Source organism: Lepisosteus oculatus, chromosome 7, assembly GCF_040954835.1.
Source record: "Lepisosteus oculatus isolate fLepOcu1 chromosome 7, fLepOcu1.hap2, whole genome shotgun sequence".
Taxonomy (NCBI): domain Eukaryota; kingdom Metazoa; phylum Chordata; class Actinopteri; order Semionotiformes; family Lepisosteidae; genus Lepisosteus; species Lepisosteus oculatus.
The window spans coordinates 40,148,022-40,173,348 of NC_090702.1; the positions used below are offsets into that span (position 1 = coordinate 40,148,022).

Below are 25,327 nucleotides of genomic sequence, written 5' to 3' on the forward strand. Positions count from 1 at the left end.
CACGTGTCTTTATTGATGATGTGACTGCAGACAGCAGCAGCAGGATGAATTCTGAAGTGTACAGAAGAATCTTATTTGCTAAGATCCAACCAAATGCTTCACAACTCATTGGACAGAGCTTCACCTTGCAGCAGGACAATGACCCCAAACATTCTGCTAAAGCAACTATGGAGTTTTTCAGGGCCAAAAAGTGGAATTTTTTTGACTGGCCAGGTTATTCACCCGACCTGAATCCCATTGAGCATGCGTTTCACTTACTGAAGACAAGACTGAAGGCAAAAAGCCCCCGAAACAAGCAGGAACTGAAATGGCTGAATTACAGGCCTGGCAGACCATCACCAGGAAAGACACCCAGCGTCTGGTGATGTCTATGGGTCGCAGATTTGCAATTGCAAAGGATTTGCTAACATGCCAAATTTTATTTAAGATTTTGTTAATTTTGTTAATGTGTCCAATTACTTTTGGTCTCATGAAATGGGGGGACTATGTATAAAAAGAGCTGTTATTCCTATATGGTTTACCCAATATAGATGTAAATACCCTCGCATTAAAGCTGACATTCTGTACCTCATAGTAATTGTTTTAATTCAAATTAAATGTACTGGAGTACAGAGCCAAAACAGCAAAAATTGTGTCACTGTCCAAATACTTCAAAATGCAGCATATAAATGAATGAATGTTGTTTTAAAATTCTACAATGCACTGGTAAGACTTCATTTACACTACTGAGTGAAATATTGGTCACCACAACACAGATATTGCTGTTCTGGGATCAGTTCAAACAAATGAGCTAGATAGGCCAAATGACCTCTATGCATTTTTTAGCCTTTTTGTGTCCTCAAATAAAAAACAAAAGTCCATGTGTTAGGTCTGATATAATACCACTTGAAGAGTGAATCTGAAAGTATTATTAAACAGATTCTAACAACAACTCAAATTTGTAACATTTCACTATATTGCCCAAATTCTATAAAACTGAAGTTAACAAAAAAGGAAGTCTATACTGCAGATATATATTATTAAAGTGCTTCTTACATTTTTTGACACATTTTACCATACTGTGTGATGAACACTAGTTAGAGTAAGGAGAAATAACTGAGCCTCAGTGGCAACAAGAAACCATGTGAAACAGCACTGTTTGAATTATTTTTATTTTACAAAAATCTAAGATACCTAGAGAATGACTTGCAGTACTGTATGTGCCTATCAGAAGCAGCAGAGAGTGAAATGTTGATCTGATCTCTCCAAAATGCATAGTTAATAATACAAGCAGCTTTGTTTTGTCTTTATTCAAATTGCACTCACCACCAGTAGAAGGGCCGAACTGTTTAGCTATTCTGTGCTGTTTATTCACTTGGTAACTTTTGAAAGAACTGGCACAGCGGTTTCTTCCTCAGGCACAGGATGTGGCTTTCTGTTACAGTTGGCTCCAAGGATAAAATTCTTCACTGATGCAAGTTCTGAGATATTAATACACTGGCCTACTGGTCTAAAACTCTGTGACACTATTATGTGATGTTTGGATAAGTGTGCATTATGCAAAACAGGCTTGTAAGCTTAGGCTGTAAGTTATTTCTGTGCCCTTTACCATCAGAACATATTTCAGGACAATTAAGTGAAAAATTACATTACGGAGCCTGCTTGAGTAAAAAGATAAGACTAATAAAAACATTTAAAAAGGCCCAAGGCTTTTCGTATACGTAACACAATGATAACTTTACAGGACAAACCTGCAGAAAACTGAGTGCTGTATCACCCATAATTTCCCACAACAACAACAACACCCCAATGGCAGATTCATGCTCCAGTGCTAAATAAAGGCAAAATAATATTATATAAAAGAATATTTCAAAGGCAAATTATTTTTATTAAAAGGAAAATAATAGAAAGAGGAGACATTCAAATTAGAGATACACCATTATGATTATATCATAAAGCTGGCTAACAGGTTGACGGCAGCATGAAATGTGAATTTGCTGAAATAAAAATACAATGTTTTAATATGGTTTACAAAACACAGCTGCCAAACTATGGGCATGAGTTCAAATAGCAAGACACTAGTGTGTTATTTGCTGTAGAGCTCACTATTACCATCCACTATCATTTTAGAGCTGGTTTGTGATTATGGGATGAAGGGATTGCTAAACTTACACAGAATTGAATGGCTGGGTAGAACATGTCTATATAATATGTACTGTATTTGTCTAAAACACTTTTGAAAACAAATGTGCAGTAAAAAGAAATTACACTTTGTTACATTTGACAATATTGTTGAAAGAGCTCTTACCTATAAAGTGGAACTTCATAAAGCTTCAACTATTGCAGCAGAACAGTAGTCTATCAATAAGGTTGTTTCAAGTTAAAATCCTAGGGGATTCTTAAATAGTTTTAACAATCTTTAACTGTTTTATCTCTAGATCAACTTCATTCTCAGTTAACAAAAAGATTATCACAACACACGGATACATGGATATTACTGACAGTGACAGCAGACTTAATACTGCTGTCATTTTATCTAATATTCATTTAATTAAGCTTAGACTCATCAACGAATCTATTAAAGGCACAGTACATCATTAAAAAACTAAATGCAACCCATATCCAGTCAAAGATTTAACTTAGAATTTGAACAGTACTGTACACTGTTTTTAAATAACTAGAAAGTATTATGAGAAAGGTTGACTCCTTTACTTTTTAATAATGAAACCCTTTTAAATTACATATTCTAAGTATCATACTCTATTCTAAAAGTTAAGTGTAATCAATTTTCTTTTTCTTGAAACAACTACACTTCCTCAATTTAATTTACCAGATGGGAATCAAACAAGCTGGTCTAAACTAAGTTTAGCTTACATATTTTTAAAACAGGTTTGGTTTGTACCGGGCAATTGCAATTTAATGTTGACACGAAGGACAGCAGTTTTAAGTTCTGGATGAGTTCTGCATAGTCCCTCCATTTGGAGAACACACTGAACAGCTTTCCATAAAGTAATCCCGAGGGTTTTCGCTTAATTTGCAATTCACTGTAAAGCCAGAGGTGAATTTTGATTAGTTTGTGAAAACACAGAAATAACGTCGCTTAACAGCTACGTTTATCCAAAGCAACAGCAGAAACTACGATCAATGCACAAAGGGTGGACTAGAGCAAATGTTTCATTTCTTACTACTACACATTTCTCAGTTACTCGAGGAGTGCAGGAGTGCAGGGAACTTTACTAATGCATTTCAAGTCCTAAACAAATTGACAACTTCAATATTGCAAAGATGTCTCAAACAGTCCTGAAGAATTAACAACGGTTGCCGCGTCAAGGCTACGATTTAAGCAAAGGAGGCCAGGCAAGTTAATTGATTTGAACCCGATGGGGGGACACACACACTGTTGATATTTTAGAAAATGTTGACGTTTTATTATATTAATTGCATTTGGAAAGAACGAAACAAATCATAAATGGAAACTAACTCGAAGGAAAGGCATTCGTTCTAAATGGTATGTTTACTGGGAGTACTGTACAGTATCTAAAAAGGCAATGTTTATATAATACCACTCGCAATTGAAATATCACTCCAGTCGATTGAGAATGGACATTTAAAAACGACAAATGGGTGCAGTACTCACGTATGTTAGATTTTGTAAAGCGTCACGCAAAGAAATCAGGCGCCCCGAGATTCTTGGGAACTTCTTGAAGTGGTCCTCTCTGCTCTCAGTTCCAACAGAATTGTTGCCTTCGTTACATCCAGACTGATTTGATTTAAACCGACTCCTTGCTACCATCAGCGTCTGGTAGAAGAGGCATATTGCAATCCCTAAAATCAGCACGGGACGTGTACAATATCGGTGACGAAGCACCAAAAGCCACCGAAAAAACATCCCCACTTCTTTCAGACCTCCGAGAGCAGGGGATAAACAAAAACATTTAAATACTCACTTCTTCTTTTCTGCATTCCACTTGAAGGAGCCGTAGAGGCAGTACTTGAAAGTACTTAAAAATTGAGGCAATACCGTGAGGTGTAAAAAGCACATTGTAAATGAACATTAAAGGCAAGAAACACTTCTGTTTCATTTTATCCCTAAAGGTTTCAATGTTGCTTTGTAGTTCAGTTTTTAAAAAGTATTTTAAAGAATATCCATCAATGTAGGCTGTCCAGTAAGATTCAAAAATAAAAATGTCGTTTTCTTGACGAAAATATAACCCCACTGTAAATCCAGTCTTACAACCAAGCTACAATATATTACATTTTCGGATACAAGCAGAGCAGTCTAACCCGAGTTAAAGCAGAAAAAAAAAGTTTTTTCCACTTCAGAGAAAGGAGCTTCTGGTGGACTGTTGATTAAAACCACTCTGAGGAGTTCAGCCTCATGACTCCAGCTAATCACACGCCTTCCCTGTCAGAATCCGACAGTAAAATTTGTACAGCCTTCCTCTCTTTGGCCTCCCAGAGCAAATTATCTTCAGAAACAGTTCTTTTTCTGAAATTAACAGCCCCGCGTTTCTACTCTCCATATACGGTCAATACATACGGTCAGTCTGGATTCTGAAACTCCAGTGTACACAGTAAAATCAAACCCACCTGGTTTGTTAATCCTAAAAAAGTAAACAGTTACTTCCTTTCTGCCCTTTCTTCCCAGATTAAAGCGAAGTAACAAACCGCTCGTCTATTATTATTAATATTATTATTATTTTTTTTTATTATTGAAGTAGTCTGAAGTACTTTGTGCTCTGCATTACAAGTGGTAAGGCTATTAAAACTAAACCTCTCAGTCAGAGTCACAGATTGTATTCCAGTTGCCACTAAAATATTACAACGCTAAACTTCTATTTCGAGTGGTACGCCTGGCATCTCAAACACCAGGAAAATCATTGGACATTTGTTCCAGACAGTGAAAAGTTTATATTCGCTTCTTTAGTGCTAATGACATTACGCAACCACAAAAGCGATACATACTGCATCCATTTTCATTTAACTAACTTTGCCGGAGTTAACTAACGGTATTTTAAGATCAAAAGATATGATGTTAAAAAACATGCAATTGTTATAGCCATTTCACTTGTAGTACTTGTAGCACTACTTTATTGTGGAAATTTCGAAGTACTACGATTCTGAGTTCTCTATACAGTTACAACCGGTGTGTATTGTCAATTCTATTAACTTGTTTCTAGGAGCAAATTTCTGGATATATATTTTTAAAATAATGAGTTTAAGTATATGAGAACGTTATGAAACCCTTTCAATTCCAGTCAGACCAAAAACAAAAGCAGAGTCAAACAAAACAAACAAATGTAAACGTTGTTTATATACTGTAAGTATTTTTAGGGTTTTAAGTCTAAAATGGTCTGAGTCTCCAATTTCATTTAGTTTTTTTTTAAACAGCGGTATTAATAACGGTAGTATATATAGTAATTGGGACTTCGCTGATCATGACTGTTGGACGTTTGTTCTTGAAGTCGCCTTCATTTTAAATTAGGATTCCCAGGTGGCGTAAACGGATCCTGAGTGTTGATTAAAAAAAAGTATTACACTCTGTGGGAAGTAAGGTGTCATGATGTCAATATGAACAGGTTTTAATCAAGCACGATCCAAGAACAAAGGAGGGTTCATCAGGATTTTCTGAGGAAAATGGGTTTGGGAAAATCCGCATTCCTCCCAGAAGAAAATATTTTAAATAAACAACACCACAATAAATAAATAAAACTCTATAGCTAACATTACTTATAACTAAAGTATTAACTTGAAAAGACGCAGTTAACCTGACACAACTACCTTTTCAACATGGGATTTTTTCTCCAGCTGCAGGACTTGGAGATGAAAGTCAATGCAACGAATGAGAGGTGGGAATATGTGAACTCCACAAAATCGCAGAGCTCTCTTAATTTTGCGTTTGCAATAGCTAATTGCGCTGTTCTCCTTTTTACCTGTTTTGCCGGTGTCTTTGGGAACGTGTTGGTCATCTGGGCGGTGTGCCGTCAGAGATCACTACAAACATCAAACAACGCACTTCTTGTTAATCTTGCAACAAGCGATCTCCTCAGGTGTGTGATCGATTGTCCTTTGCTTCTAGCTATAATTTTATGGGGTTACAACATTAATGATTTAGGTTCCGTGCTCTGTCACACTCAGGCAGTTTCTTTTTCGCTCAGCTGCTGTGTTCAGCTTCTCACCTTAGCTAGTATCAGTGCAGAGAGGTACCAGGCTATCGCTCACCCTTTCAAAACGAGCCAAAGGAAAAGGAGAGTTAAAATATGGATACCTCTCACATGGACCCTAGCAGTGCTCGTGTCATCCTTCTGTATCACAATTGCTGAAGACACTCCAGTTTACGTGAAGTGCAGAGGGATACGGGTGGACGTTCTTACATCCTTTGACACTTTTGGGCTGTACATCCTAGTGCCGATTTGGTTTGCCTCATTGACAGTCATTATTGGGTTCTACGGCCGTATATTTATCGTCGTGAGAGCTCACACCAAGAAAATCTTCGACAAAGGAACTTCCTCTCTTCCCCCGCCGGCGAAGAAGGGTAAAGATCTCAGAATCGACGGAAAACAGCTAGCAGACAAGAAAAATTCTGAAGAGGAAAATAAATCAAAGGGTAATAATGACACACGTTGGTTAGGTAATAAAGCATCACTAACTGCGGTAGTCAATCCTAAAGCAGGCACGAAGACATCGGTACCCATTGACGCTGAAGTGTATACAGCATCAGCAGCCGCCTTCTCCGATTTACCTGTTGCAGGAAATCGATCAGTGGCTCTACCAAGTATATCTGTCATTCCAGAGGAGACTGTCGAGGAACGTCCAACGTCACACGCAGTGAAAACTACACCGGGCTGCCTTTCATCATTACCATCAAGTACGGGAGAGTATTCGCAGGGCAACCTTTTCAAGCCAGGTGTTAGCGTGGATCCTGCACCGGTCGCAGTATTAACTGGCTTTAAAGTCAGCATCGCCGAAACACATCATGTGGAAACTGCACAGGTGCAATGCTTATCAACCTCACCTGCAGTGGAAGGCCCTTCAGATCATCCTCCAGACCCACCTGCTGTTGCACCTCAAGCAGATGAAGTCGCGGGTGCAGTGTGCATGATGCCGTCGTCTTTCAGCAGAGAAAGAGCTAAGGCTGGCAAAGAAGGCAAGCTTGCAAAACGTTCGGGATACATTGTAATAACGTTTATTGCCTTTTGGATGCCGCTCATTATATCAGTGCTTATGAATCCCTTCACTCTCCACAACCCCGGGACTGTAAGTTTTAATCTTTCGAGTTTTTAAACAATTTTCTACAAATACCTTTGTTAATTTTAAAAAATAGAATATATTCAGAGGTATCTTCAAAATTTAGACTACCGTATACAGTATATGTACGCTACACTGTACTAGAATTAAACTAAAATTATATTTTAAAATCAAGCAGCTTACCCTGTACTACAATTATATTTAACATTAAGCATCTTACCTTGCCTTGATATTTTAAGGAACGGTGTGAATGTTTACTGCAATTATAAAATACATATCTGACATATGCGGGTTTAATTAGTGGGTAAACATTCAGCCTCTCACTGTCAGTACAACAACATTAGAAGTTATCGGCTGTAACATTTTCATTTCAACATGAATTCAAATGCATTAATTTAGTAAATTAATTTGGACTACAGTATGCAGACTTCTAACGGATGTGTGGATCGCTCTTTTCTTTCTCCTCTAGGTGCAGAAGATTTTAGAAGTGGAAACATTTGCCGTTGCATTGGCGTGCATGACAGCGGCTGTAAACCCAATAACGTACGCAGTGGTAAATCCACAATTCCGGTCAGAGTTTCGGCAACTCAAGACAAAATATAAATCCAAATTGTTTTCAAAAACATAGAAAACCGTTTTTTTAACCCTTCAATTCTATATAATCTATGACTTAAATAAAACACAAAACTTTCAAGTTTTCTTGAGGTGGTATAGCAGAACAGAAGCTTCTATTTTTTAAACTAAATTGCAAGGATCCACAGCCGAATCGTCGTTTTCCCTCTTCTCTTTTCAGCATGGAACCAACCTATTACTTGTTCCTTTGCAGCCTACGCATGCTGACGCAGGGACCAACCTGAACTACTTCTGATAATTATGAGTGCTAACTTTTGAGACACACTTCAGACCAGCAGGTTGTCGATGTTTTATCTGGAATTAGAAATAGAATTGAAAAATGAAGAAGTAAAAATAGAATTTCCCGTTACTGGTCCAAATAATCAGCTATGCTGTACATCGACAATGAAATAACCCAATACAAGGAATTTGCTAGGTGTTATATTTGAATTTAGCCATTTTCCAGTTCTACATTTGATCATACTGTACATTTTTAACAATTTAATTTACGAGAGTTGTACCCATTTATCCTTGGAAGCTCTGTCCTATTTATATATACAGCCACTATAGGAGTCTTTGTGCTTGATGCACTGGATGTTATCAGTAATCTTCATGTGTCCAAACTATGAAGACCTAAGACACATTCATTTTGAGCTTTGCATACTACTGTATTTTCTTCAATCTTGCACAACATAAAACTGGCTTGCAGGATTATTGTAACATTTACAATATTATGTTGATTATAGTGTATTCATCACTGATTTGTATCAATGATTTTCTTTGTAATATACTGTATCGCCATTTCAACTTGGTTTCAAGAGTTTCAAAAGTACACTTTTGTTCTTTTTTTTCTGTCAATATACGCATTTGCAAACCACTTGATTTCACTGCATGTTAATACATTGCATGTTAATACAATATAAGAGGAAAAATACTGTTGTTTTTAAGTCTATAAAAAGTACTGTTAGCCAAAACACAATGGCCCAACAATGAACACCTCTAAACAAAATGCAGCTTGGCTAACCCTTAACATTTCACTGGACAATCTATAAAATTAGGTTGCTGGACAGAGGTCAATCTTATTTTAAATAGACATTGCACTATCAAGGCAAATGAAATTACAAAACAAAGAATGCTTCTGGAAAGCTTAAATTAGATACGCAAAAAAAAAATATCCCCTTAGTTTTTTTCTGATATCTCAGACAAATACTGCCATAATAAATGAAGCTTAAATACTAATACAATCATGATGCCTTGTTTTCCAATTTGGCCAGCTTCCTAAATAACTTATCCATGGCCTGGTGAATAATCAAAATGTTCTACAAGAAAAGGGCAGCCATAGACCACAGTAATATACAATACAACAACAACCTCATTAGTTCCATTTATGACTCCTTCAGTAAAACAATACAATACTGTGTCTCAATTGACATCTCATGGATTGCCCCTCTGTGCTACAGTTTTCCTCCACACTTGCACAAACTACAGTAACCTAGTGATTTCTGTCCGCCTCTTTACGTTTGCATATGGATGGCCCATTATAATGGCCTGGCTTGGGAACCATTCTGTGATCAATATGTACAGCTTTGAATCCTCCATTGTCTCAAATTTGAAACAAGGTAAATTCCTGTTCTGTGGATCAAACCCCCAAATTTGACATTGCAGCCCGACTGTACTGGTAGTTCATATTCATCCATGTCTACTGAGCCTGTATTTTCTGGGAGGTATAAAGATCATAGTGTAAATCTGTATCTGACAGAGCAAATTACTTGAAGTAGTTCTGCATCTATCATTCTCTGGCAAGGACAATACAGTAGCCAGATTAAAGTCTGCAAAGCAGTATTCTTATTCTGTTTATAAAAAGTTAGAGGTGATGGAATCTTCGTCCGCTGGTTATGTATGAATTTTCAAACGGATAACTAAAATAAATAATACAACTAGAAGACAAACTGAATTTGTGATAAGTTTTGGCTCATAAATCAAAACAAATGAGCCAATAAACTGTATTACTCATTTCTGACATACAAAATTACATTTTTATGTACTTCTGAACTTCTGTTCATTCCAGTGTACATGTTTAATATTTAAAGCAATGCTATACTTAATTCATTTCTCACAAATCTATGAATGTGTAATTTATTTTGAAGACACCATTTTGACCCTCGTGTTCATATTCCTAAAGTGGTGTTTCCATAAGGACTTTTATGTACGTTGAAACACACTGCACAGGGCAAGCATTAAAAGACTTGAGGACAGGCGCTTTTTCATGTAGTATGTGAGCAAGACACTTCTCATGGAGGCATGAGAACACATTGGTAAGAGTCTCTCCACGTATGGAAGGCTGCACTGAGATAACCAATTTCTGAGATTGGCAGTGTGAAGATGTTGGGGACCCTAAATTATAAAATTATGTAACATGTTCTGCAAAGCAGTTTAGGATCATTAGTCTTTTGCAACAATTTTCTCTTTATGGTTCCTGATTTGTCAGGACTCAGCTGAGAATGGCTGATAAGTTGTGGTTGCCACTGGGAGCCAACCTGCAGGTGAAACATAGCAAGTTGAACGAGTTACATGGAATGCCTACCAACTTCAATAGGAAAGATTAGTGTTTAGTATAAGCGTGATAGCAGTGATTAGCTTCAGCATGAGGAAAAGTAATGTTATTTTTTATAATATTGTATGTTGAGTTTTGCTATGTAAAAATAAAAATTTCTTCTACTATTAATGATGAGCCATTTATCTTCTATTAAATTAAACAGAAAAAAAACATTAAAATACAGTAAGAAGTCAAAGTTTAATCAAACAACTGCGAAGTTCTCTATAGTACAAAAAAAGGAAACTTGATACTATCAAAAGAATTTGATAATTTTATTTTTTTCAACATCTCTCATACATTAAGCACTATATTTAGTGCAAAATGACAGACTGATGGCACAGATTTACACACTACAAAGTACTGTTCCTATAATGTACAATTGTAACTGCAGATATCTAAAGAACATTTTCTTTTTCCTTCAGCCTGCTGATATATTCTGATGCTTTCTAAAAAAGCTCAAATATATTTTGGGTAATAGCTAAATTACTTCTCTCCATGTTCTTTAAAGTCAGTCTTTAACCACATTTGGTGATGGATACTGATTTATCATTGTGTATTTCCAAACTTTCTTTGAGTATTTATTTCATACAATAGATACAAAATACACTACATGCTGCCAAGAGTTTCATTTATATGGTAAATGAACTGTGGAATGTCTTTTACATACAAGGGTGTTTCCCAAATTAAAGTAATAAATAATTTTCTACACTGTCTAGAATGAGGAGGGATGTCAGTGTTTGTGCTGCAAAGGAACAAGCAGAGGTTAATGCTATGCAGAAATGTAAAAAGAAGAAAAAATGTTTTGGTTGTGAAGCCTTGTTCAGCTGTGGCTGATGTTCCTATGGCATATTTTGCTACGGCGGGTTTGAATAGGTACAGTACCATAACACCGTCTTCAGATACAGAATGAGCCACAGCGGAAGAGTGCTGCTCTTCCGTGGCGACAATTACTAGTTTAAAACTGAAGGGAATTTTCCGAATGTGTACAAGCACAGAATGCTCCTGTCACATGCTGGACTGGACATGAGAGGCTATTCATCCAATACAATCTGGTTGCCACTTCTGCACATCATTGGTGCTGCAAGGAAAAATCAGACTACATGCCATCAGTTGCACCAGTGTGTGTGTTTCACAGTGTTACAGGTGCGAGGGCCCGGACCACCCACATCACAGGCCTGATCTAGCACCCAGTTATTTCCGTCTCTACAGTCCTTTAAATAAAGCCTCAGCCAACACAAGATTTACAACCTACAGTAAAGTGCAGTAGGCATTTAAGTGTTGGCTCCAGGAGCCTGACACAGCTTTTACAACATCAGATTCCATACATTAGTGTCAGGGTGGCAGACCTGAATAAATCGGTTTAGAGACTTATGAGGCACAGTGATACAGTATGTACCAAATAAAAGCATTATCATGAGAGCTGTTGTTGCTTATTTATTGAAACACTTGCAATCTTTTGAGAATTCAATTTATCTGGAGTAGTACACTTTTAGACTGATACATGAAATTACCATTATGGACTTTTAACACAAAAAACAACTAATTATTCTGGGGCAGTGCAGCATGTATAAAATGTTGCATAAAAAAGAACAGCACAAATGTTCAGAAAAAAGTCAATGACAAATGGAATTTAGGTCCTTAAGACACTGCTTTATCTCTGGTCACCTGAATAGAGCCATCTATTTATGTCGGCTACCTCTCCTCTTCATAGCAGCAGTACACTGAGGACAGTACCATTTTCCTTTAGGAGCTTCTGTCAATCCAACACATCCATAATGGAACCACTCTATAGGGCACTGTGAAAAGTAACATACATAATCTTAAAGACTGAATCACTTCAAATATATACTTTACTCTTTATATTTGTGCATTTAACTAAATTGAATCAAGAACAACACCATACATTTGTTGTAATTTCTTATAAAACAATGTAAAATAGAGGGGAAATGTTAAAGGCCAGAGGCTATATAAACACAGTAGTACAAAAAACTACTCTAAATGAGATACTTACATCTTGATTATCACAGCCCACCATCTCTCCATAAGACACCTAGAGACAGAAATGCAAATAAAACAGATAAAACAGACTGTCTTTTATAACGTAAAACACAATATACAAAACAATTTCACTGAACCTTATCTAGTGAAAAAAATAATCACAATTGTTTGCTTGCTATACAAATACCCAAAATCTTGTAATTTAGTTCCACACAAGGTTAAGCACAGATTTTGGAAGGAAATGGATGTAAGAAAATCACTTCATATTTTATTTAACAGAAATTAAACCTATCCAAAGAAAATACACTTTTTTTGTAAATGTTCTATTCTTCTAAAGAACAGTTCACCGAGTACTTTGAACCTATTCTGAAACCATAATAAACTGTAGACCCAATGTAGTGTGGTGTCCTTTCCAACCACAAACGTACCTGATTACAAATACAATAGCGGGGTTCATTGGGGTCATATGTCCAGTCGACCTGGTTGTTAGAATCGGACTCTGGGAGTGTGGAGGCTTGCTGAGACAGTTCCTGTGCCAGAGCGGAGGATGACGAGCAAGAGGAGAGGGAGGAAGAGGAGGAGGAGGATGAAGATTGGTGGTTTGACGACTTTGTACTGCTTCTGTAAAATAAGAAATGCATGCAAAATTAACTGCGATGTTAAACGTTCCAACCCAGGAATAGGAACATAAATCCTGTTCAGAATGAGTTTGATTCAAACAAATCAAGGTTTCCTTGAATATTCCTGTACCTTTCTTGGATTAAGCTTTGTGTTCTAAAGTGTAAAATGCAATATCACTCATTTGTTACTATTAATACTGGTTCATAAAAAGCAATCAGGACCATTATATCTGCTTTTTGGCGATTTATGATGCAAAACCAAGAAATTAAGATTGCAAATAACAGGTAATTTATGAGAACAGTGCAGCAACACTGTACCTTTTACATAAAAAGTCTGTAGCAAGAACTTCAACTTACACAATGTTGTGTAAACACTCTGGAAATGCTTTTACATTTCACAATTGCGTTGTGCTTAAGTTCAGACCCACAAGATAACAGTCCCAGCTGTGAACACTGCTTTTATCCATTTACAGAGGCATGGCTCCATGGGATTCACAGTGAAAGATAATTAACATCTTTTGTTTTTTACAAAAGCAAGCAAGTCATCACATGTTTAAACAAAACATTCTTAAAATAAAAATCTTAACCAATCCCATCTGTCATGGAAAATAAGCAAATAAGACCCAACCGCCAGCAGGAGCTGCATTCCTCTTTCACAGCAGGGGCTTTTCACCAATCAATTTTAATTAGCTCTGTTCCAACACTGACTTTTCTCTCCTTAGCTTATGCAAATAAACTACAGGTGTACATCACCATTTCTTTTATGCATTTTCTTATCTGGCAAAGGAAGTCACTTTCAATGCTCAGCTCAAAATGTTGAACAGATAATTAGGTAAAGAAAGATGCAGTGACTAACACATCTGATGAACAGTTGTATCTATTAGCCTTTCATAAATGATTCTATAAGTTTTTGTTCAAAACTGCCTGTTTGAGAAAAGTACTCATGATGCTCAACTATCAACCAAGCTTACTTATTTTTCCGCCCGCTTCTCGAGTCAGATGTGGAAGAAGTCAACGTCTGTGTAAGTGTAGATGCCAAAGCTGATGACGAATACCCTGTTGGCTCTCTTGTTAAAGAAAATTCTCTACCAAGTTGGAAGTCGTTGTTTTTAATAGCTTCATAGCTAGCCTTCAAACTGGACGTTCTTCTGCCTTCTTTCATCTGGGAAATGTTGCAAAAAATGTTATTCGAAACTTTTCTGAAGACACATCTAGTCATTAAACAATCTGTACTTACAAAAATAAAAATAATTGTGCTAAAATGCACACTCTACATTTGTGCAGTTATTTCTGAAAAACCCTGTAACGTGCATTTTATGCAGTTGAAGGATACTGTGGGTTTCATACAATCACACATTTTTCATTTTACCAAAAATTATATATTGTACTGCTAAACAGAGCCTCCAAATTTTGAATTAAATTTCCCAATGCAAAAACACCACCATGTCAAGAAAGAAAAAAAATATAGGACCCATGGTAAGAAAATGTTATTTCAAATGAGAGCAATAAAAAAAATTACCTTCAACAGTTCTGTGTTAAACATACAATATGAAATATTATTAATTGCAAAAAGAGGAACTGGATTCAGAGCAGCAAAGTGTTTAACACATATATTGGCAGACTGACGGATATTAATAGGTAATGCCGACTCTCACCAGGACCAATGGCACAGGGCTGTTATTTAATCACAGGTGAGTACAGCAGCAGTAGGTTGCAGCTTATTACCTGTGCTGTTGCTTGCACTGCCTGGGCAGCTGCCATGGTAATGGCGCCAGCCCCAGCCCCAGCTCCGGAAGGCAGTGAGGTTAGATTGTAAGATGCCAAGGGCTGAGAGGGGTTCACACTGTACACGTTGTTAGAAGAGGATGACAAATTGCTGTTTCTGCATCCTGTGGTGAGGACAAGAGGATATGAACAAGAATAATCCATTACATAAAGTCTATTAGTGTATTTTCTGACATTACTTATTCCACTTGTAATATCTGAATAAACGGGCGATACTGAAATGTGGAGAGGGATTACCTCTTTTTTGAATACTGTCAACATTGGATAAAGCCATCATAATTTCTACTATTTACAAAATACACGGCAAAGTATATCACAGTCATTTATCTTCCTTGTGAAAAACTTTAAAACAGCAAAAAATTCTTTACCTGGTGTGTTTTCTTTAGAAGCGTCTGAAGTAAGTGTAGAAAGAAGAGCCTCAGATTTGAATTTCTTTTCAGGAACGTGTTCGGTTGTATGATGAGCAGGTGTAATGTATTTTCTTTCTAAAATATTTTGACCCAAAATTGTTAGAGCATGCTACTGAGTACGCAAATGTAATTCACTGGTATAAGAATCATGACTTACTTTCTACTGAAGCGTGTGAGTGCGCATGATGATTGTTCACAGGTTGTGATGGACTGTCCATCTCAAGAGAACCTGAAAGAAGCAAAAGATAACTAAAAGTCAAATTGAAACATTCGTGTCTCAAAAGAGTAATGAACAAGAATAAAACCTACTGATAGCTTTTTAAATGCTATTAACCACTTCATGGAGAGGACCGAACAGAATCATACAATAGAGAAGACAGCACTGACCAGCACAAGTTCATTATGGGAAGGAGAAAGCACTGAATGAAATACAGCAGTACATACATTAGTAGGTTCCTTAGTAGAAGAAAACTCCACGTCAACAACAGAAATTAAGTCTCATCGTTAACAGAACATAACTCCCAGCAGTTCAATATAACCTAACAAAGCCAAGGGCATACTAAACCTCATATTCTTCTTTCTCATAAAGCTCATCTCTCACTGCAACATAAAAATTCTTTCAAAACAGAGTAGTAAAATCCAACAGGAACAGGATTTATGCTTAAAAATTGAGTAAAAAACAAAGTTTGCTGTGACACGCCATTTTATATTTATATATTTTTCTGTCTATAGAAAAAGTTTTGCAATCAGACAAGTAGTAACAGCTGAAATGGCACAGTGAGACATCTGTGGTGATTACTAAGTTTTCCATAGAGACTTAATTTACAGCTTCCTTTGTCAATTAAATTGACGTAATTCATTTGCATTACTATATTCATTAAGTCAAGCTGATACACCTGAACAAGCTAAGACATTTTCTTCTTTAACTAGTTCCCCATGTACAGCATCACTGGAAACATTTGGAGTTCTGGCGTTACAGCTGTAAAGTCTGCATGATTATTTCCAAGATAGGCATTCATTAACGAACTACTACAAAGAATCTGTGATCTAAAAAGTTAGTTATCTTGAACACTAAAGCAATTTCCGAGAGCTGCTGTAAATTGTATATGGCTAGAAAAAAACTTTTCTGCCTGGGAAATATGATATGCCTAAGCCAGTCATATAAAAAAATATATTTTGGGGGGTATCTAAATGATTGGCAGTAATCGCAAACTCAGTTTAATGTCTTTTTCAAAAGGCAGCACTTCCTACACCAGTGTCCTCTGTCATCACACTGGTATATATTATGTAATTCTGGTAATGAATGAAGTGTGCCCCCTACTGCTCCATGAGCACCACTTATAACAGAAACCTTCCCTCAGTGGTTTCCCATTACAGTACCAACAAGGCCCAGCCTTTCTTAGCTTCTGTTCTAATGAGATCAGGCTAGAAAGTAAGAATTTTGCTAGCATGTATTATACTAAGTAGTAAAAACCATAAAACGCAATTCAGTGAAATGGACATTAAAATATAAATAATCCACAATCTTTATCTATGTAACTTAGACATATGTAACATTAAATTCAATGACAATTGTAAAGTATCTCAAAATCTATAAGGTATCTGAACACATCTATATTGTATTCTCAAGATAGCACAAAAGCAGCCAGGGCATAAGCTCAATAACAGCTACAGACAACAGTGATATTAAAAGTAAAGGACACTTACGTCTTTCTAAAATCTCTGTAATACCAGCATTATCTGCTTCCAATTCCATTTTAAATTTGGCAAGCTCTTGGTCCAGTTTTCTTAGATGCCTGTCAACCTGATTTAAGAAAACAGAAGAATTAACTTACCGTACTCTTCTTGCATATTACTTTGCACTCTTATTCTAAAACAAAATTACTGTGTATTGGAAAATTACGTACAAACCAGGCTTGAAAAATTGTTAATGTGCCTGAAATCTATTTCCAAAGCAATACATCATCTGGGTTTGGTTAGGGACCGTTTAAGATCTGTAGAACTTTTAGACACACCAGCAAACAGCTTGGTGCACCAAAACATTAATTTCACTAACAGTACTAACTTGTGCTATGTAAAAAAACTAACATTTTAATTTAAACTGTCACATTTGCCTATGGACAGTACTGTCACAATATTTCCCATGAATGCAAACAGATGGCCTGATTTTCTGACGTTAGCAAATGACAGGTACAGTAAATGCTAAAATATTGGAGACACCAACATAAGGTGTCTTGATAGGGCTTTGGGCCATCATTAGTGAAAACCAGAACAGCTTCAATGCGCCTTGGTATAGATTATATGAAGTGTCTGGAACTGTACTGGAGGGATGCAACACCATTCTTCCAAGAAAAATTCCATCAGTTGGTGTTTTTTTAATGGTGGAGGAAAATGCTGTCTCAGGATTGCTCCAGAATTTCAGATAAGTGTTCAAGTGGGTTAAGATCTGGAGACTGGGATGGCCATGGTATATGGCTTACATCTTTTACATGCTCATCAAACTATTGAGTGACTTGTGCCCTGTGGATGGGGCACTGTCACCCTGGAAGATTCCACTCCCGCCAGGATAGAAATATTTCACCATAGGATGAAGATGATCACTCAGAATGACTTTTTATCTAATGCCATTTTTCTTGCCCTACAATGACCTGAATGGACATAAACCATGCCTAGAAAATTGCACCCCACACTGTAACAGAGCTCCCAGAACCCTTTACCATGGAAAGCAAACATTTGAGCCTGTAGTTTTCTTTGGGCGTGCACCATACATGTACTGGTCTGCTTGTTGAGAAAAGGGTTGAGAAAGATGACTCAGCTGACCATTTATTCCACTGCTCAGTAAACTACTGCCTGTCTGTACCACTTTATTCACAGAATTGCATTTTTAGGTGTAATAAGGGGTTTATGTACTGACCTGACCATAGCATCCCTCTCTGTGAAGTTCTCAACTGACTGTACTTGATGAAACTGCCTGCTCATACCTTAGACTGACTTTTTCAGTCAACTGATTCACAGCTCCTTGTCCATTTTACCTTGCATCTTGAATCAATGCACAGAAATCTGTTATGGAGTATGTGCTTTCGTCCACAGTTGCCACTAGTTGACATCTTTCCCTCCATGCCAACATCACCTTAGCCACTGTTCCTCGTGAAACATCGGAAAGTTGAGCGATCTTCCTAAAGCTCCTGCCAAACATGCCCCAACAACCCCCCCTGTGTCCCTGAGGTCTCTTCTAGCCATGGTAGCCAAATTGATGAGCAACTGGGGCTGTCGAGCAATTTTACACATGATTCTAAACATGATGGGATGTTAATAGCTTAATTAACTCAGGAGCCACACCTGTGTGGACCCACTTGCTTTAAATATTGTGATTCACCTAGATATTCCATCAATCCATTTTCTATACATTTCTATACTCCGATGCAGGGCTGCGGGGGAGCCGGAACCTATCTTGGCAAACAATGGTCACAGGGATATACCCAGGACAGGGACAACAGTTTACTGTAGGATGTACACAGACGTGCACACACCTGCACACCATGCACACACACACGGACACGCACACACCAGGACCAATTTCTCCAAAAGCCAATTAACCAACCTATATTTTTTTTAACTGTAGGAGAAAACTGGAACACTCAGAAGACATCCATGTGAACGCAGGGAGAACATACAAACTCCACACAGACAACACCCCAGGTCCAGTATTTAACCCAGGACCCCAGCGCTTCAAAGCAGCGGTGCTATCCACTGAGCCGCCCCAACTAGATATTACCTTAGTAATTATTCCAAAATATTAAATACCATCATTATGAAATATGAAAAAAGTAAATTATACTCTAACGTAAGTGGTACTACTGTAAAAATGAAACACAAATTCAGATACACAAGCCAAACAGGTGACATTATGGTCATGAACATGCACAGAATTGTCATACACCCAACAGCTCTTCACACTGCATTGTGATGTAGCCGAAGTTCAAGAAGCACACAGAACATTTATTCTACACAATAAACAATAATGTTAAGGTTTCACTGCCATCTAGTGGCACGAGAAATTAAATGCAAACAGTCCAGATTCAAGACATTTAGTTCAAAGTAACTTAAAAAAAGTACTTTAACGGGGAGAAAATCATAAGCCGAGACTGACAGATATACAAAAAAAACTACAACTGAAGTGGAGCTAAACCTGGGAGTTTGTGTTTCCAAATGTCATAGTCCTACTTACCAAGTCATAAATCTGATTTGCTAATTGAACTTTCTCATCTGCATCTTCCAGGGCTTTGTAATAATCCTGAAATGGGAAACGAATAGGAAGTTAGGAAGGGTGAGGCAAGGAAAAGAGGAAAAAGTCAAGTACAGAAAGAAAAAAGACTGCCAAGGAAAACAACTGAGCCTACTTCCTTTCCAGAAAGTGCCAGACACCAAATCCAGGTAGTTTATAAAAACAATATAATAAGGACTGAAACATAACAGCACTTCCCAGCTGGACACCTGGCTTCTGCTGTCTAGCTCAGGAGGTTCACTGGTTCACATTTGAGTCTTTTAAGTGGAGGCTTTAAATAATATGATATTTGTATAACAATTTAAATACAAAGGAGATCTTTATCATCTCTCTCTCATAGTAACATTAAAATTTCTGAGGTGTGCTCTTATGTATATTTTCTAGTTCATGGATGGGCAGTCCAGGACTAGAGAAGTCTGCAAAGTGTTAGCAGATTTTCATTTCAGCTCGACTCTTAACAAGCTTAAACTGTCTTAATGGGCCAGTTTTACAGCTTCTTCTAGCTTTTCAGGTGCTGGTGCCCTAAAGAGACCTAGGAAACCTGCGCTGGTCCTCTAGAACCTGGATTGCCCATTCCAGCTCTAGTTTGACAGCTATGACATTTTAATGAACGGAAGTAGGCACCGACTTTATAACTGAGAAAACACTCAATTATTCTCAAAACTTCAGTTTTAATATGCCTGATTGTAATCTCTTTTGATTTGATGGAACATAATCCATTGGATAAAATCTTAACCATTTTAAAGACTAAGTCTTCATTTAATAAAATAATTCCAATATATTCTATTTCCATTTTCTGTGTGGAAAATGTCTCTGCCCGTACTTTAGGTCCCCTCTAATGGAGAAAAGAAACACGTGTAATGCCAAATATATCAACACTGCACTTACATTTGAAAATAAATTGATATTAAAGAGAAGTATGTCCCCTAAAAAGGAATACTTCTCTTCTGATCTAAAATAAATGGTTTTCCATTTTTATTCCAGGAACAGTGTCAGCTTCTGTAGTATTGTAGCAACAAAGCAAATTAACGCACAACTGTTGTGACAAATGGCAACAAACCCTTCGGGATTAATAAAGTCTTATCTAAACTATACAGGGCTCATGGTTTTCCAATAAAGTAAAAGCAACAATCTAATGCCAAATGTAGAGAAACTGAACTGAATTAAAACAGACCAGATTTTTACCTCAAAATTGAGGTTTTCTTAAAGCAGTACAAAAGTGGATATCAACCATGGTAAGAGAGTAAGAAATTACATCCCTAGCATGCTGCATTTCAATCCTGGTTTCTACTGGCTTCAAGAGCTATAGCCCCAACTATAATTGGGCCAATTTCTATCCAGACAACTATTGTTCCTAATGCATAAGAAACTTTGACTTAACCTGCTAGGCAGAGAGACAACCAACTGGCATAGGGTGAGGAAGTTAGGATCCCCATAAAGGGAGAGATGTTAACCAAGGAGTAGCTGCAACAGTGGAGATGAGGTAGTGGAGGGATCCAGAAAGATGAATGCGAACAACAGTGAGGGGCAGATCGACTATGATATTTGTCATTTTTTCAGGAAAGTTTCAGGAGTTAAGAGTTGTACAGGTGAGGGACATCCCTTCCAAACTTCCAGTAAATTTTACATAAGAAATACATAATTACACCTACTTCTCTTGTGCCTGGTTGCAGGCCACATTAAAAATATTTATGGCACAGTGTGCTGTCAGTTGAAGCAATTTGTAGGGCATATTGACATTATGATGCAAAGAACATGCACTACAAAAGATTACTTTCAAATTTGGTTTTACTCATACCCAAAGTAATTTTTCATGTGTTGTCAGTGCATATTGCTTCAATTTGACCAGCAAGATCGCAGCCTGACAAGACATATGTAAAGCTCATTGAGTTTTCCTTTCAACTGCTTGTAAATTTTGTCTTCAAATTTGGAAATATTTTTTATATATATATAAATTACAAATTTACACTATCTACTTTGTGAAAATAAGATTTGTCTCACGTTAGTTACTTTGGAACTTAACCTTGTAATTCGGTTATATCTGGTACAAATCTGAAAAACAAATCACCTCCTAAACAACCAATTGAAAAACAATCAATTCTTAAGTTGGAGACTCCATTGGGTCAGCCCTGTTATTATATTCCATTGGTCAACCACGATAAGGCTTTCCTAGAGATGTACAGCGAAAACCATCTTTTAAAAAGTCAACCTAGCCGCTGGCTGGTTATCCGTCTAGCTCTTGCAGAATCTAGATCAATCTGGGCTACTACTAACTCCCCACTATGGCTGTAACCTATTTTTAAGCAACTAAATCACAATTAAAAATGATTCTACAAAAGCTTCATATTAATTTCAGTACTAGTTACCAATATATTTCTGCTGTTAGGACATTTTAAAATCAACACTTCTAATATGTGAGGTACTAAAGCAACTTTAGAGATCTAACAGCAATGAAAGAGGTCAAGTAGTTGGTACCCAAACTGTAGGAGCATAGAAACAGCTACACTACTTAGTATGTCAAGGGGAATAGTTTGGAAAAGCATGGCAGCATACACCAAACAAGAGAAAACAGCATCAGGAAAGAGGAACAGAGGCTGCAAGTCAAAGACACTTGCTAACCACTACAATATGATGGCCTCAAAAATGACCACAGAACTGAATCTACACCTCTGTGACCCAGTCTAAACAAAAACTGTGGCGAGAGATTCACAATGTTGCCATTTGGAAACAGCTAGTAACCAAGGCCAATACACAGCAATGCATAATCTGGTGTAAAGAGCTCAAAATATGTTTTTCAGAGCAGTAGAAGAAAGTGGTGCTGGAAGTGACCTATGCTCTGTGTTCAGCCTTATACCAGAAGGGTCAACCTGGGAAACGATGTGTCAGTGATGAGAGTACACAATGCATCATGTAGACACAGTAGTTAGGATTAATTCTGAATAAAAAAACATGTAAAATGTCCATATTATTGTTTTAAGACTGATCTTATAAAAGATCCTGATCCTGATCCTGATAACGGACAGGTTAGAAAATTTCGGCTGGATTAAAAATAATTTGGCAAAGCATGGAATAGTTTGTTCTTAAGACTCCTGGGCTGTCTGGGCAAAAGGAGCAAATGACTAAATTGATGATCATATAAAAGCAAAAAATGGAAGCCAAAACATTTTATTTATCTAGAATTGAAAAACTTGAAAACACTTAAGAGTTCAAATCAAATGCTTGAAATGCTGAATGCAGTTACAAAAAAAGCAGTGTACGATTAATCTCACTTTTTTTATTGCTTCCATTTGTTCCTCCCTCCATTCTGGCTTGTTCTTCTTTGCATTGATAAAAAATTCATTCACCCTCTGTTCCAGCTGATCCATGGCATCTACAACAAAAAACAAATGAATCCCTCAGATTAGGAGGATAAAAAGACAGGTTGAGAGCCTTTCCAACAACATATGTAACAGATTTGCTAGACCTTATTTTGTAGGTCTTATTTACTTTAAAGCTAAATACTGTTCACAACATGCATTTGAATTTTAATTCCATAACTGAAATGTCTGTAAACATTAGAAAACATGACTCACACTCAAGAGTCCAGAGTACTGAAAATGGTCAGTGTATAAAAGTACATATCAAAAGAGCAGCAATTTCCATTTAAGGCAAAAATATATCTATGAACACAATGCAAGTACAGGTTTCTTTAAATGGCTATAATGGTTTTACAAATTAAATTTCAAACTCAACACAAAATGCCTGCTCTCTAGCTTGGTGCAATGATTGAGCGTTTACTCCACTTCTAATAACAGTAATCTCTTATCTCTGAAAAAATAAAAAAAATTACATTGTAAATGCCTTGTAGACTGCATACTGTAAGTCTGTCTGCACAATAAAGCCAATCTGCTAAGGACTCTTCTGTGTCTGAAAATCTCTTTAGGCAATACTTTAAAAAGCTGGTTGATTTCATACGGTTCATCTGCACAGGGATGTCTACAGTTGAAGGGATTATTTTGGGGAGATGGCAGACATATAAACTGTAAAGGCATACAGTACATATACACAAGGAGTGAGTGACAAATTTGCAACAATTCTGAGGCAATGATTTTTTATATATATTTTAGATATTAGGAGGAATAAGAATAGTTAATAGAAAGTAGCTCCACTGTAATTTACATATAATCCAAGATACCTTTGCAATACAATATTCTGTTAAGACATATTTAATGTCACACGTGTGGCTGCATTAGGGACTTCACTCGTTCACTCCTCTCTCATCACCAAAATGTAAAACGGTAAAGACTTCCGATAACGGTCCATCCCATTTCTCACGGTAGGCCGCACACACGGCTCTTGAAATTCATCTCGTCTTTCACTTCCCCATCATGTTACCAAGCCAAAACTAACAACGGCATTTGGAATCACCCGGACAATGAAACAAATAAAAGCCTATATAAGTCTTGGTAACGGCACTGGTGAAGGGTTTCCTGTAACAACCCAGATATGTGCCCTCTGCCCCTTCATTCTATTCTGTTCAGGCTGAAACGTTCCTCCTCCAACTCCTTGGCAAGATTTCATCTGCTTCTGCTACGACGATCTTCTAAGCAGGTCTGAAGCACTATTGTTGGACAACAGCACTGAAATACACTTTAAGATGCTTAAACACAGTGTGCGGATTACAAAATAGAAAGTGTTACCATCATGAGTGACCGATAAACGGAGCACTGCCTGGATAAATGAAGTAAACAATGCAGATTGATGTAGACAGAATAGTGCATTTTAAGCTAATAAAGCTGTGAAATCTTCAGGAAAATGTAAATATTCGTAGTCTTGTATCTAATCTGATCAAAGATCAATATACAGCCCCATCTATACCAAAAATAAGCACTCCGAAATGAGAAAACGGCCATGAATTAGCTAGGCAAGTATTTGACTTGGTCACGTTGTAGCGAATGCGTACTCTGAACTTGGAGGTCCATTTCTCTCATTTCCGTAAACCTGTCGCGCAGATCCATGGGAAGCTGCTCGATCACTGCCAAAGAGAAGAATAAAAAAAAATTAGCTAGCCGTCTGGGAGCTACACGACACAACACCTGCACATCCCGCACGTTAAATGATCCTTAACCAACACGAAATTCGCTTACAAAATACCATACTCACTTTCCAGGTAGTCCTCTAAGTACAGCATTTTGGCTCAAACGTATGTTTTAGGCTTTTAGTAAAAGAATTTTAGCCTTTCAATATGGCGCCGTCTTCACCAGCAGCTCAAGGAAAAAAAAAAATCACGTCTCCCCGCCGGAGGTCATTCTATGTGACGCATCCCATGACTGCACATCTGATTGGGCGTGTGAGAAAATGACGCAAACTGATGGTTTAATGCCAAAGCATCATGGGGGATGTAGTCTAACCTCAGTTGTTTTATGACAGGCCAGAGCTTCAGAAACCGAACCACTCAGATAAAGGGCAAGTCAAATTTTGTATGTTAATGATATTTGATTGGTTTAACACATATTTGTTATTAAACACAAACGCACATTTATTATATACAGCAGTGGTCCTTAATCATTTAGAACAGATATCTACCTACAATCATAAACAGATGTACTTTAAGGGTATATTTCTATGTGGAGTTTGGATGATACCCCTCTCCAAAGACATGCTAGTATGTGTATGTTTGCATGTCTTAAGCCCATTGGTGGCTGGGCTAGGTTTCAGCTCACCTCAAATATGTTTGCTGGAATAAGTGGCTATTGAAAATGGATGGTCATTTAACTGGTAGATAAGAAAAGAAGCTGAGATTACAGTTACCACT

At 37.2% G+C, this 25,327-nt stretch overlaps 3 protein-coding genes across 5 annotated transcripts in view; 1 reads left to right on the plus strand and 2 right to left on the minus strand.

The window, feature by feature from the left end:
- cped1 (cadherin-like and PC-esterase domain containing 1) overlaps window positions 1-4,625 on the minus strand; it is a 98,883-nt gene extending 94,258 nt beyond the window's left edge. For 2 of the 3 annotated variants that reach the window (XM_015352416.2, XM_015352415.2), the window contains exon 1: window positions 3,617-4,624. In XM_015352416.2, coding sequence (XP_015207902.2) covers window positions 3,617-3,868 — 252 coding nt within the window. In that variant the 5' untranslated portion in view covers window positions 3,869-4,624. Of the gene's footprint in view, window positions 1-3,616 lie in introns of all 3 variants that reach the window. The other variant, XM_015352419.2, reaches the window with a different exon arrangement.
- Window positions 4,626-5,769: 1,144 nt separating this feature from the next.
- On the plus strand, window positions 5,770-10,445 carry LOC102687357 (D(2) dopamine receptor A-like). Its single transcript, XM_069192920.1, has 3 exons — window positions 5,770-7,236; window positions 7,697-7,797; window positions 10,328-10,445. The coding sequence occupies exons 1-3, from the start codon at window positions 5,770-5,772 to the stop codon at window positions 10,443-10,445; spliced, it is 1,686 nt and encodes a 561-aa protein (XP_069049021.1).
- A 238-nt stretch (window positions 10,446-10,683) lies between these two features.
- ing3 (inhibitor of growth family, member 3) lies at window positions 10,684-24,816 on the minus strand. Its single transcript, XM_006633317.3, has 12 exons — window positions 24,676-24,816; window positions 24,476-24,547; window positions 22,803-22,903; window positions 19,477-19,542; window positions 16,956-17,052; window positions 15,406-15,477; window positions 15,207-15,323; window positions 14,779-14,942; window positions 14,025-14,215; window positions 12,862-13,054; window positions 12,447-12,485; window positions 10,684-12,231 (listed from the first exon to the last, which is right to left on the minus strand). The coding sequence occupies exons 1-12, from the start codon at window positions 24,701-24,703 to the stop codon at window positions 12,115-12,117; spliced, it is 1,257 nt and encodes a 418-aa protein (XP_006633380.1). The 5' UTR covers window positions 24,704-24,816; the 3' UTR covers window positions 10,684-12,114.
- Window positions 24,817-25,327: the final 511 nt, after the last annotated feature.

Excerpts from the sequence above, each read along its gene's own strand:
- LOC102687357 (XM_069192920.1), top strand. The coding sequence starts at position 5,770 with ATGGGATTTTTTCTCCAGCTGCAGGACTTGGAGATGAAAGTCAATGCA. Across the intron at positions 7,237-7,696 it reads CTCTCCACAACCCCGGGACT|GTGCAGAAGATTTTAGAAGT; the intron begins GTAAGTTTTAAT and ends TTTCTCCTCTAG. Across the intron at positions 7,798-10,327 it reads GTGGTAAATCCACAATTCCG|GACTCAGCTGAGAATGGCTG; the intron begins GTCAGAGTTTCG and ends CTGATTTGTCAG.
- ing3 (XM_006633317.3), bottom strand. The coding sequence starts at position 24,703 with ATGCTGTACTTAGAGGACTACCTGGAAA. Across the intron at positions 24,548-24,675 it reads CTTAGAGGACTACCTGGAAA|TGATCGAGCAGCTTCCCATG; the intron begins GTGAGTATGGTA and ends TCTCTTTGGCAG. Across the intron at positions 14,216-14,778 it reads CAGTGCAAGCAACAGCACAG|ATGAAAGAAGGCAGAAGAAC; the intron begins GTAATAAGCTGC and ends AACATTTCCCAG.